This window comes from Lepidochelys kempii, chromosome 13, assembly GCF_965140265.1.
Source record: "Lepidochelys kempii isolate rLepKem1 chromosome 13, rLepKem1.hap2, whole genome shotgun sequence".
Lineage (NCBI taxonomy): Eukaryota > Metazoa > Chordata > Testudines > Cheloniidae > Lepidochelys > Lepidochelys kempii.
The window spans coordinates 41,239,876-41,253,267 of NC_133268.1; the positions used below are offsets into that span (position 1 = coordinate 41,239,876).

General features: G+C 58.2%; 1 protein-coding gene across 1 annotated transcript; it reads left to right on the plus strand.

Annotated features, from left to right (window-relative positions):
* The first annotated feature begins 51 nt into the window (after positions 1–51).
* On the plus strand, positions 52–13,311 carry SUPT16H (SPT16 homolog, facilitates chromatin remodeling subunit). Its single transcript, XM_073308665.1, has 26 exons — positions 52–224; positions 1,621–1,713; positions 1,878–2,048; positions 2,426–2,578; positions 2,731–2,877; positions 3,086–3,237; positions 3,510–3,682; positions 3,881–3,971; positions 4,308–4,381; positions 4,742–4,854; positions 5,139–5,204; positions 5,593–5,691; positions 5,954–6,069; positions 6,565–6,718; positions 7,116–7,243; positions 7,555–7,690; positions 7,828–7,954; positions 8,067–8,185; positions 8,340–8,465; positions 8,761–8,873; positions 9,171–9,246; positions 9,516–9,685; positions 11,005–11,134; positions 11,414–11,543; positions 11,900–11,977; positions 12,235–13,311. Exons 1-26 carry the CDS (start codon positions 159–161, stop codon positions 12,384–12,386), a joined length of 3,153 nt encoding a protein of 1,050 aa, XP_073164766.1. The 5' UTR covers positions 52–158; the 3' UTR covers positions 12,387–13,311.
* The last annotated feature ends 81 nt before the right edge of the window (positions 13,312–13,392 follow it).

Sequence of the window (13,392 nt, forward strand, 5' to 3'; positions counted from 1 at the left end):
AAAAGCCGCGAAAAAGGCGGGGACCCGCGGGCGCGAGGCGGCGGCCCGGAAGCGGAAGCGGGTCGCGGGAGGCGGGGCGGGGCGGTGGAAGGCGCTTCCGGCGGGCGAGGGGCCGCGGCGGGGCCTGGCGCGCGGGGACGAGCCGAGTCGGAGTCTCCATGGCGCTGAGCCTGGACCGCGAGGCCTATTACCGCCGCGTCAAGCGCCTCTATGGCAACTGGCAGGTGCGGCCCGGGCCCCCTCCCGCGGGACCCCGCCGTGGGGAGACCCCCGGGGCTGCCCAGCCTGAGCGCCCCGGCCAGGGCTCTCCTCCGGCCTGCGCCCCCGGCGGCCGCCGCTGGGGCCCCCTTTCCCGGTGCCCGGGCGCGGCCCCGGAGCCCCTCCCGCCGGCGGGTGCGGGGACTGGCCCCCCGTTCGCCCCAGCTTCTCCCTCAGCCCCGGGTTGTCCCTAGCCCTGCCCTGCCCTCTCCAGCCGGGGAGCAGGGCAGTGGCCCGGGGCGGGGTCGCTGCTCGGGGTCGCCCCAGGGCGCCGTCGTGGGGTGCCGGGTTCTCTTCCCCCACCCAGCGTGGGGCTCTCAGGCGCCCTGGAAAGGTGCCATGTTGCCGTGAGCCCCCCACCCGTGAGGGGATCTGGTGGTGAGGGGTCCCGCTGGCTGCTCGCGGTGCTGGGCCCCCGCCCGCCTAGCAGCCTCCAAGGCGGAACGGGAGCGCCGTCCTGCTCGGGGCTGCCTCCCTAAGTCATTTGTGATCTAAGTACAGAGCTGAAGGTGGATGCAGCCACCAGGGCTGTGTTAAGATCAAAGGGTGCACAGGACAAGGGGCTTGGGACTCTGAGGACCTGGGATCAACTTCCTGCTTTGCCACAGACTCTCTGTGAGAGTTTGGGCCTGTCCCTTAGCCTCCCCGTGCTTCAGTTTCCCATCAGTACAATGCCAGCCCCAAATGCTCCAAAATCATGAGATGGGCCTAAAATGGTGATTTTTTTTCTTAAATGAACTTTGATGTCTTGTGTTTGGTTTTTTTTGCTGTTTGGTTTCTAAGTCTTTGGGTAGCATGTGAGTCGCGTTCCCAGGTTTTTCTCTGCTCTCCGGAGCCGAGAAATGTGCCATGTGTTTCAGCTTTTCTAACCTGCCTAGGGGATTTGGGTGCCCACTTCTGTTCACTTTGATGGGACTAGGGTGTCCAAATTCCTCAGGTAGCTTAGGCCATCTCTGCCCAAGTGAGAGGCTAGGATTTTCAAAGGGAGTTAGGTGCCCAGCAGTCATTGAATTGCAGGTTGGGTACCTAACTCCCTTAGGCTAAAGAGTCTTCGCTGTCCAATTTTGTAGTCAGCTGTTGTCTCCTTTCTCATTCATCTCTGCTAAACACACTTCCTTCCTCATTGCCGGTCTCTGAGCTTCCACTTCGGTTTCAGCTCTGTCCTGTCTGAGAACCCTCCGGGTTCATATCGCAACATTAGGATTGCTCCCTACCCTTCGAAGCCCTGGGCAGCTCCTCTGAGGCTACAGGTCATTGAGAGCCCAGAGAGGTCAAATGAGCCTTTCTGATTAGCATGACATGGTTTGGGGCAGCTAGTGGAGGAGAGACCCAAGCCCTCGCTTCCCTCTGCTTCCCTTGCAGAAGGGAGAGGATGACTATGCCAACGTCGACGCCATCGTGGTCTCGGTGGGGGTGGATGAGGAGATTGTCTATGCCAAGTCCACTGCCCTGCAGGTCAGTAGGAGGGAAATCCGTGGAGGATGCTGCTGAAGCTGGGAATGAGGAAAGCATTGAGCAGAGGGGAGGTTGGGGTAGCACTTGTGGGGGGTGAGGGGAGTCTCTGATGGGGAGCCATGGGGAGGAGTGACTCCTTTCCCTCATGGTTCCCCTTCCTGCAGACGTGGCTCTTTGGCTACGAGCTCACCGACACCATCATGGTTTTCTGCGTGGACAAGATCCTGTTCATGGCCAGCAAGAAGAAGGTGGAGTTCCTGAAGCAGATCGCCAACAGCAAGGGCAGCGAGAACGCCAATGGCGTGCCGGCCATCACGCTGCTCGTGCGGGAGAAGGTGAGTGTGTTGGGTGCCGCCTGGCAGTTGTGGGGCACTGCACAGCGGGGTGTCCATACCAGGATGGGGTGGTGCATGCTGAGGGATGGAGAGTTGTGGAATGAAGATTGACACTCCAGGCTGGGGGAATGTTGAGGGTGTTGTGCTGCACCCATTGAGAGTTGCAGGAAGGTTCAGCCCATGGGAGTCGGGGGTGGTGGAAGGTTGTGCACACTGGGCTGGGAGGAGGTTAAGGTTGCTGCTTATGGGGCAGTTGAGGAATGTTGGCAGGGTGAAGGGCTGGGGGTAACCGACAGGGACTCTGGTGGTGCAACCTGCCTCCTCTCTAATGCCACTCCCCCGTTTCGGGGGACTAACCCTACCCCTGCCCTCTGCAGAACGAGAGCAACAAGGGGAACTTTGAGAAGATGATTGAGGCACTGAAGGGCAGCAAGAACGGGAAGCGCATTGGGGTCTTCAGCAAGGACAAGTTCCCCGGGGAGTTCATGAAGAACTGGAATGATTGCCTCAGCAAGGAGGGCTTTGAGAAGGTGAGCTGGGTGGCAGGATGGGTGGAGGGGAGCTCCCTTCCCCCCATCTCTGGCTTTGCAGGCGGATATCAGTGGGGTTGTGGCCTTATGCCAAGGCAGGGGTGTGAGGAGCTCTACCTGCTCCCCTCACCCTCTCCCTGTCCCTGGAGCAGGTAGATATCAGCGCAGTCGTGGCCTACACTATCGCAGTGAAGGAGGATGGGGAACTGAACCTGATGCGCAAAGCGGCTGCCATCACCTCTGAGGTCTTTAACAAATTCTTCAAGGAGCGGGTCATGGAGATTGTCGACGCTGACGAGGTGAGAGGGTAGGGAGGCCTTGGGGTGTGGTGGGGTGAGCTGTGGATGGGATGTGGGGGCTGGTAGGGGGTGAACCGCGGCTTGGAGGTGGCGGCAGGGAGGCTGGTAGGGGTTGAGCTGCGGCTGGGAGGTGACTTGGGCCTGGGACGCTGGCAAATCCTGTGGTCCATCTGGCTGTTCCTACTCAAAGTCTCCATGTGCCCCACAGAAAGTGCGGCACAGCAAGCTGGCAGAATCGGTGGAGAAGGCCATCGAGGAGAAAAAGTACCTGTCAGGGGCTGACCCCTCCACAGTGGAGATGTGCTATCCCCCCATCATCCAGAGCGGCGGCAACTACAACCTCAAGTTCAGTGTCGTCAGGTCAGTGCCCGCAGGGCTCCTAGCCCTCCCACCCAGCCGCCCCACCCCTACCTCTGCTGACCAGGCAGATGAGGGCCAGGGTCAGGCCTCGCTTCCCGCAGAACCGCCCAATGCTGGAGACTTGTCAGGGAGCTGGTGCTGCTGGTTGGGTCGGTCTGTCTGGTCCTGCCTTTTCCAAGATCCAGGGACTCCTGGCTCAGCCCCCAGACACCCCACGCCCAGCCCATAACTAGCGCCTCCCTGAAATCCACCTCTCTTTGTCCATCCACTAGCGACAAGAACCACATGCACTTTGGGGCCATCACCTGCGCCATGGGCATCCGCTACAAATCCTATTGCTCCAACCTGGTGCGCACGCTCATGGTGGACCCGCCCCAGGAGGTGCAGGACAACTACACTTTTCTGCTGCAGTTGCAGGAGGAGCTGCTCAAGGAGCTGCGGCATGGTGAGTAGGGGTGATGCGGGGGTGTGTGCTGGGGAAGTGGGGAGGGGTTCTGCTGCCCTGATGGGAGGAGGGGCAGAGGAGGATGTCGCACTGCCCGGCCCCCGGGGTGTGGGACTGGGATGTGATGCTGCCCTGGCCCCGGTGGGAGGGAAGGGGAGGACATCACGCCACCTAGTGCTCACGCTGAGACTCCCCCAGGCGTGAAGCTGTGCGAGGTCTACGCTGCCGTCATGGATGTGGTGAAGAAGCAGAAACCGGAGCTGCTGAACAAGATCACCAAGAACCTGGGGTAAGAAACCGCCCCCCCAACACCCACTACACAAACCCACACGCACCGCACACCCTGCATCAGCCGCCCTGAGTCTGCTGAGCATGAGCATCCAGAACCTAGGGGAAGAGAACCCTGCTCCGGGTTCCAGCCGCAGCCCAGCCCCCATGTGCCCAGGGCCTGCACAGCTCAGCCTGGCTCAGGGGCGAGGCTCTAGGCTCCTGCTGGAGTGGTGCCTGCAATATCTGCCCAGCCTGGTGTAGGGCAGGGACTGGCGCCGGGTCTATGGGGCAGGGAGCATTGCCAGGGCCAGAGGGTGGCTATGGGTAATGTGACTGCCACCTGGACTCTTCACAGATTTGCCATGGGCATCGAGTTCAGAGAGGGCTCCCTCGTCATCAACAGCAAGAACCAGCACCGGCTCAAGAAAGGTGAGAGACACCCCCCCACACACACAGATCCCTTCTTGCTGATGCCATCGCATCCCCATGCCCTCAGAGCCAGCTTAGTTATGGGGAGAGACCCCCATTGTCCTCACAGTCAGGTACCCAGTCCCTACACCACCCCCTATGCAGCCCTTGAGGCTCGAAATCTCTTTTCCTGCAGGCGGGAGCCTCCCCTAAAGCATATGCAGGGAGGGGTATCCTGCTCGTGTGTAGCTCCGTGTGCAGCTGCTGCCTGTGCATGTGGACTGGTTGGCGACTGCTGACCTCCCTGCATGTCCCCCGGGCCCTGCCACCCCAGCCTGGGCCTCCCTGAGCGTGTCACCTCCTTTCTCATCTGGCTGGCAGGGATGGTATTCAGCATCAACGTGGGCTTCTCTGACCTGACTAACAAGGAAGGGAAGAAACCAGAGGAGCGAACTTACGCACTGTTCGTTGGAGACACCGTGCTGGTGGATGAGGTGAGTGTTGGGGGTTGGGTCGCAAGGTTATTTGCGGAGCACCATGCTGGTGGATGAGGTGTGAGGCGGGGCCAGAGGGTTATTTGGGGGGCACTGTGCTGTTGGGGTGAGGCGGAGGGTTATTTGGGGGGCACCGTGGGGGTGGGGAGGCACGCAGGGTTATTTGGGGGGCACCATGCTGGTGGATGGGGGGCGTACAGGGTGAGTATTTTATGCTTCTCTGCCCCATGTGCGTTATGGGCTGCCATCTGCTCCCCCCTCTGACTCTTTCTTTGCTCTCCAAGGACGGCCCGGCCACCATTCTCACTTCTGTTAAGAAAAAGGTCAAAAACGTTGGCATCTTCCTCAAGGTGAGGTTTGGGGTGCGGGAGAGGTGGGGGGAAGGCAGACTCGATATCAGAGCAGGGCATGCTGGGGCTCCCATGCTTCGGGGGCAGGGAGTTCTGCGTGGAGGAGGGGATGACAGAAGGTCCTCAAGGTGCTGGATGGGGGTGGGCCTGGGAGATGTTGTGGGGCAAAGTGGCAACATTTCATAGATTTGTAGGTTCCCAAGGCAGAAGGGACCATTACGACCCTCTGGTCTGACGTTCTGCAGAATGCAAGCCAGCGAACGACCCCAGCGTAAATCCTAGCACATCCCTTCCAGTGTGGTGGAGGATGAAGGGTGCAAGGAAACGTGGGGGCAGAGGTGTAAAGGGTGGGGGGACCAGCTCTGACCATTCTGTCCATCTCCCACAGAATGAAGATGAGGAGGAGGAAGAGGAGGAGAAAGACGAGGCTGAAGACCTGCTGGGGCGCAGCTCCCGAGCAGCAGCTCTGCTGACGGAGCGGACGCGGGTGCGGTTCCTCCTGTCATGGGGAGCTGGCCAGGGCTGGTTGGGCTCCAGAGCCTGCGTGGGACACCAGCAGGGGTCCCTGCAGCTCAGAAGGGGCTGGGGGAGCTAATTTCCCCACAAGGGAGGGGCTGGGGGCCATGCTCCTATGGGACTGGGGCTGAGTGGTCCCTGTGGCTGCGGGGCTGGCTCAGGGGCAGGGTGGTGGCTGGGCTGCTGAGCTGGGGTCTGGGTCTGGGCCTCACTCGCATTCCTGCTACCCCCAGAATGAGCTGACGGCGGAGGAGAAGCGTCGAGCCCACCAGAAGGAGCTGGCCATGCAGCTCAACGAGGAGGCCAAGCGGCGGCTGACGGAGCAGAAGGGCGAGCAGCAGATCCAGAAGTGAGTGGAAGGGGAACTTGGGGGTGAGAGCAGATCTAGGAGTGAGTGGGGAGATGGGGGGGGGTAGGGAGGGGAGTGACTCTAGAAGTGAGTGGGAGGAGAGCCTGGGGGTGGGGTGAGCAGATCCAGAAGTGAGTTGTGGGGGAGTGGATCCAGAAGTGGAGCAGGCCTCAGGGTTGCTACCTGTCACTCTGTGTGTATGTATGTACGGAGGGCCTGGGTTGGAGCTGTATCTGTGGGTGATCTGGGGTTCCTTGGAAGTGTGGTGCCGGAGAAGGAGCGCTGTGCCGTTTTTCGGGGGGAAGCTGTGCATGCTTGCTGGATATCTGGGGGCCCTAGAGGCTGTGCCGTGTTTCGGAGGGAGGCTGTGTGTGCCTGCTGGATATCTGGGGGCCTGGGGACTGTGCTGTGTTTTGGAGGGCGGCTGTGCCTGCCTGCTGGATATTTGGAGGCTCCGGGGGGCTATGCTGTTTCATCTTCCCCCACCCCACCCAGGGCCCGCAAATCGAACATCTCCTACAAGAACCCATCGTTGATGCCCAAGGAGCCACACATCCGGGAGATGAAGATCTACATTGACAAGAAATACGAGACTGTCATCATGCCAGTCTTTGGCATCGCCACACCCTTCCACATCGCCACCATCAAGGTATGGGGGGCTGCGTAATGGGGAGCCTGCATGCTTCTGCGTGGCCACTGTCAGCCCGGGAAGGTGACTCCTCAGCCAATAAGACAGGGAGGGGGTTAGGGAACCTGTTGGGTTGAGGGTTGTGTTGGTTCTTCAGCTCGAAGGAAAGTGGGGGCCGTTTCCCCCAGAGGCCCTGCCTCTAGGGGCCATGCAGGCAGGAGCCCTGGGGAATGGGGGGGTTACAGGCAGGAGCTCTGGGGAGTGGAGCTGGGGGGGCGGTTGCCTGCGGGAACCCTGGGGAATGGAGCTGGGAGGTGAGGGGAAGGGTGCTTACAGGTGGGAGCCGGGGTACAGAGAAGTCATCAGCCGCATTCAGGGCGCACAGTCTGACTGACCCCCCGACCTCCCTGTGGTGCAGAACATCAGCATGTCAGTGGAGGGTGACTACACCTACTTGCGCATCAATTTCTACTGCCCAGGCAGTGCCCTGGGGCGCAACGAGGGCAACATCTTCCCCAACCCCGAGGCCACCTTCGTCAAGGAAATGTGAGTGCCCCCTTCCGCCGCCCCCCACCCTCTGCCCACTGCTTGGACGACCTTCCCCTACAGCCCCCTCGCGCCCCAGGCTGGGCTGGGACTCGGGACTCCTGGCTCTGGCATAGTCTGGCTGTGTGACCTGGGCTCTTGGCCTCTGTACATGGCGGAGCTTGACAGCCTGCTGTATGGGGCAGCGGGGAGACTAGGCACCAACTTCCTGTGGGGGCTGGGCACCCAAGTGCCCCATGGGCTGTGTGGGGCAGGGGCTGCATACATGCAGTGCTGTTATGGCCAGTAACCGCTTACCGCACCTCCCCCAGCACGTATCGTGCCTCCAACATGAAAACGCCGGGTGAGCAGACCGTGCCAGCCCTCAACCTGCAGAACGCCTTCCGCATCATCAAGGAGGTGCAGAAACGCTACAAGACCAGGGAGGCAGAGGAGAAGGAGAAGGAGGTGAGCCAGGAGCGGAGAGCCCCTGGGAGCCTGGGAAAAGTTGACCCCGTATCCTGGTCTCAGGCAGAGACGCTAACACACGGCGGGCTCTGTGCTCCGCGGGATCTCACTTCCTGGCTCTCATCATCTCTCTCTAGGGCATTGTCAAGCAAGACTCGCTCATCATTAACCTGAACCGGAGCAACCCCAAGCTAAAGGACCTGTACATCCGGCCCAACATCGCCCAGAAGAGGATGCAAGGCTCACTAGAGGCCCACGTCAATGGTAAGGGCCCCTTCCCCCAGCCCGCTCGGCTCCCAGCCCCAGTCCAGGGACAGCCTCCTCCTAGTTGCGCTCCAGCCCAAGGGTCCCCTCTCACTGTCTGTCTCTTGGGCAGGTTTCCGCTTCACCTCCGTGCGGGGAGACAAGGTCGACATTCTGTACAACAACATCAAACACGCGCTGTTCCAGCCCTGTGACGGGGAGATGATCATTGTGCTGCACTTCCACCTCAAGGTAGGGCCCCTGTGCCCCCAGGAACCATCTCCGGGCCTGATCTTGCCCTGTTCTGTGCGGGGCTGGGGAGGACTCTTGCAGGGTTTGACCCGGGGACTGGTGTGGGGTGTGAGAGACACAATGGAGCCTTCATGCCCCCCCTCCACTCCCCCAGAATGCTATCATGTTTGGGAAGAAGCGGCACACGGATGTGCAGTTCTACACCGAGGTGGGCGAGATCACCACAGACCTGGGCAAGCACCAGCACATGCATGACCGCGACGACCTCTACGCTGAGCAGGTGAGATGTGGGGCAGGGGTCGGCTGCAGTGGAGGGGCAGCCTCCAGGCTGACCTTGCTGCCCCTGCAGATTGAGTGCGAGATGAGAGGGGACTGGGCTGAGGGGGTCTCTGTCCTTAGGAGGCTGTGCTGACCCTGCAGATGGAGAGTGAGGGGTTACGTTAGGGGGCTCCTATCCCCAGGAGACAGGCTGTTGTCCCTGTGCCCCATGCAGATGGAGCGTGAGGGTAGGTGGGGGGCTCAGAAGGGAGGGAATCTCCCTGAGAGTCTGGCTGATGTCCCTGTGCCCCATGCAGATGGAGCGCGAAATGAGGCACAAGCTGAAAACGGCCTTTAAGAATTTCATCGAGAAGGTGGAGGCTCTGACCAAGGAGGAGCTGGAGTTCGAGGTGCCCTTTCGGGACCTAGGGTAAGGTGGTGAACTAGGGCATCAAGGTGCCCTTCTGGCACTCCTAGGGATGGGGGGAGCAGGGGCGTGGAGGTCCCCTTCTGGGACCTTTGGGGGGGAGCAGGAGTGTGGAGGGTGCCCTTCCGGGATCTTTGGGGGCTTGGAGGGTGCCTTCTGGGACCTGGGGATTTGTGGCCCTGGACCCCGTGGGCACAGTCTGACACAAGATGCCCACCAGGGGTTCAGTCTGGCCCCTCCCCCCCCCCACTCTGGGTCTGTGGCTCTCACTGACCTCGCTCGCTTTGCTCTCTCTGGCAGGTTCAATGGCGCCCCCTACAGAAGCACCTGCCTGCTCCAGCCGACCAGCAGTGCCCTGGTGAATTGCACTGAGTGGGTGAGTGTCTGTGGGGGACCTGTTCATGCCCCCACCCCAGTCCCTGCCCGGCTCAGGACCTGGCACAAACCTGTGTCCCAAGGGACCTGCCTGGGTGCTTATGGGGGTGGGCGGAGCTCAGGGCGAGCACCGGCACTGTAGGGTGGGAAGGGACTTGGGGGTACAGCTCTGTCCCCTGTGACTACTGGCCTCATTGGCAGGGGGTCTCTGTCCCAGGATTGGTGAGGGGGTGTCTCCATCCTGGGCCTGACCCCACCCCTCCCCTGCAGCCTCCGTTCGTGGTGACATTGGATGAGGTGGAGCTCATTCACTTTGAGCGAGTCCAGTTCCACCTGAAGAACTTTGACATGGTCATTGTCTACAAGGACTACAGCAAGAAAGTGACCATGATCAATGCCATCCCCGTGGCCTCCCTCGACCCCATCAAGGAGTGGCTCAAGTGAGTGACACCCCCCCATCCTCCTCCCTGATACCTGCCTCATCAGGATCCTGATCCACACCATACCCACCAATTCCATCAACTGGGGGGTCTCCACTGAGGAATGATGCCCCCTGACCCCTCCACTGAGACCTACTTCACCAAGATCCCAATCTCCCAGCCTCCTCACTGTACCCACCAGCGCCATCAACTGGGGGGTCCCCACCAAGGATTGTCCCCCTTCCCCCCCCCCCCCACAGGACGCCTCTCCTGGTGCCTACCCCACACACACCAGGACTCTGATCTCCCCTCCCCCCCCCCCGAGTGGAATGATTTAAATCAAGGGACTTTAAATCACCAGTTTTTAATCATGATTTAAATCAATTTTAATAGTGTTTTGCATTCGTACTTTTTCGGGAGGGTTTTCCCCTAAAGAAAGGTTGATTCTCACTGGCTGGTAACAATTAAAACAAGTTGATCTGCAACTGAATACAGCCTTTATGCTACATTTAGTTCTTTTTGCTACCCAGGAGGACATGCTATCTATATCTATACACAGTTATTTCAGCAATGATAGCAGTTTACAGTTCATTCAGATTCTTAATTTTACATTTTTTATTCTGTTAGAAAATGGTGAATGATCCATATCTTGATGATGATTTTTTACTTCTGGTTTGTGCCAAGCTCTGTTTGGATTGAAATTCAAATCCAATTCAGAAATGCACCAAACCATTGTAAAATGCTTTTTTATTCGTTAAATAAACTGTCTTAATGTGCTGGATACATGCCAAAAAAGTATATCAAAGTTTATCTAAACATGTTTTGCATTTTACAACCAATTAAGCAAAGGAAGCTTTTCCAGTTCCCAATAGGTTTTTCAATTTTGAAAACTAGTCATTGAACTGAACTTGGAATGCACGGAAATGAAGACAATATTCTCTCTGCACTTGCAGAGGAGGCTATTGCTATTAAAAGCTTGTTAGGCCTTCAACAAACTCTGGTTCCAAATGCTTGGCCAGCTACTTCCACCAATTCAGTGGTTTAACTTTCCTTAAAAGTTGGTAGCAAACATTTACTGATAAAAATATTTAAATTTAATGTAAATAGATTATAGTAAGTTTAGGTCTTAACATAGGTTGTCATAATTTTAAATAGCTTTATTTTTTTTAAAAAAAGTAAACCTGTTTAGTTTTATATAAAGTAAATCCTATTTAGATAAAAAATCTGATTTTATTTATTTTAAATCATCAATTTTTATCCACTCTGGAGCCTCCTGATACAATTCCCCCCCAGTACCCTCATCCACTGGGACCCAATACTGATCTCTCCTTTCTCCCTAGCTCTTGTGACCTGAAGTACACGGAGGGGGTGCAGTCCCTCAACTGGACCAAAATCATGAAGACGATTGTGGATGACCCTGAGGGCTTCTTCGAGCAGGGGGGTTGGTCATTCCTGGAACCCGAGGGAGAGGTATGGGGGGGACTGGACTCTGACTCCCCTGGAGGAGGGGGGAGCTCTGTCTCCCAAGGGGGAAGGGCCCCTGCAAAGGGATGGTGGTTGGGGGGATTACTTAGATTTCCTCTGGACACCCTGGTATCTGAGCCCAATGAACATTAATTAATCTGATCTCACTCCCACTTCTTTCTGCCCCCCATGACCTATGGGAATCACTGAAGATCACCCAGTGAATCAGTGACAACTGGGGATAGAACCCAGGAGTCCTGATTCCTGGCTGCGATCTCTCCCCAGGGCAGTGATGCCGAGGTTGGGGAGTCAGAGTCGGAGATTGAGGATGAGACATTTAACCCCTCGGAGGATGAGTATGAGGAGGAGGAAGAGGACAGTGATGAAGATTACTCCTCTGAGGCTGAGGAATCAGGTGAGGAGGCCCCTGCAGCTTAGGCTGGGGGTGGAAGGGTTCTTGGCACCAAGCCTCTGTGCTGGGGGTCTAACCCTGAGGGGTCACCTGGCAGAGTACACCCTGCTGGGCAGCAGGAGTCACCCCTACCCCCTTCTCCTGGGAGCCCTCCCTTATTCTCCACACACTGCCTGCTCTGTCCTGCCTCATTTCCCCCTCCCACCTGTGCTCCCATTCTGAGGGGTGGGGTGAGGTGAGGTGGGATTAGGCCCCTTGTTCCAGTACAGGGGGATGGTTCCCTTCATTGGACAGAGGGTTGAGCTGTGGGGTGGCGCTGTGCACAGGGCCATCCTCTGAGCTCCTGTCTCCATTTGCAGATTACTCCAAGGAATCCATGGGCAGCGAGGAGGAGAGTGGGAAGGACTGGGACGAGCTGGAGGAGGAGGCCAGGAAAGGTGAGTGCCAGCCCTTGGGACATTTCCCAAATGCACACAGGGGCCATGGGATCTGGGTTTCCTTGTGACACCCTGTTCACTCTGACCCCTAATGGTTATGGGGGAGGGGCCAGAGCCCTGCACCTCCTGTTGCCTTGCAGTAGGACAGGGGAGCTGGTAATGGAGGGTGTTGGTGGGGATAGGTACCAGCCTCTCACCCGCTCCAGCAGTTTGGTGGGTTACACAGCCATGCCCTGACCCCCATCCTACTCCCCTAGCGGACCGGGAGAGCCGGTACGAGGAAGAGGAGGAGCAAAGCCGCAGCCTCAGCAGGAAGAGGAAGGGCCCAGCCCACAGTTCCAGCCGCCGCAGTTCCCACAGCCGCAGCCCAGGCCGCAGCTCGGGGCCCCCCAAGAAGAAGAGGAAGTAGGCAGTGAACTCTGACCCTCCCCAGCAGCGAAGCCTGGGGCACCAGACCCTGCTCAACAGCCAATCCCAGGGTGGGGGGGGCACCATGCCCCACCCACAAACTTTTGTCTTTTCCTGTTTTCAATTTTCCCTGTTTTTGTTTCTTGAGTTTTTCTGGCCATTTGTACGGACCAATCAGCTGTGAAAATTCCAGGCCCCGCCTGCCTGTAACCATGGACATGAGCACTGCCAATGAAGAGGAGGAAGAGGCCTCTCGGAGTAAGGACGCTGGTGTCAGTGATTGCTCGCCCCACCCCCTTCACTCCCTCCTGGGGTCCCTCCCTAGTCACCCCCACATTCCCTTGTGAGGTGTAGGTATGGCTATGGCGCAGGCTGCTGCTTTCTCCCCCCAGGGAGTCTCTGGCAATGGAATCATCCCGTTTCCCAACAGCTCTGGGGAGACGCAGCCAGCGCAGAGGACCTCTGAGTGTCTCGGACTTCATCCTCAGGGTGCTGGTAACCAAGGCGGGGGGTAGACTGTGCAGGGCTGGCACCTACAGGTCCATCCCATCCCTGCTACTGCCTTCCTCAGCACTGGAGGGGTTGGGAGTGGCCCAGCCCTGCCAGGAGTGGGGTGCATGGGGGGAGTGGTCTAGCCCTGAGAGGATCCAGCTTCTTGTTTTTTACTCGCCTGGCTCTGTTCCGTATTTATCTCGTTTCCTCAGTTGCCAAGTCAAGCCTCTGGTAGGAGAGATGCTTTTGTTTTGGGGGGTTTTATCGTGTCATCTCCCATGGGCCCCCATCACCTGCCCCTGCTGCTTGCTGGTGAGGGAGGCCCCTGGGGGGTGATGGGGCAGGGGAGGGCTCTAATTTTTTTTCATAGCCGGTAGCTCTTGGATTTTCGACTTTGGAGAATTGAAACAATAAAATGTGTTTTTGTAAGTTCACCTTTTCCAGGTGCTGAGTCTGTTCAGTCAGTGGGGAGGGGAAGCTGGTCACCTATTGTTGTTGTTTGTATTACGGCAGCA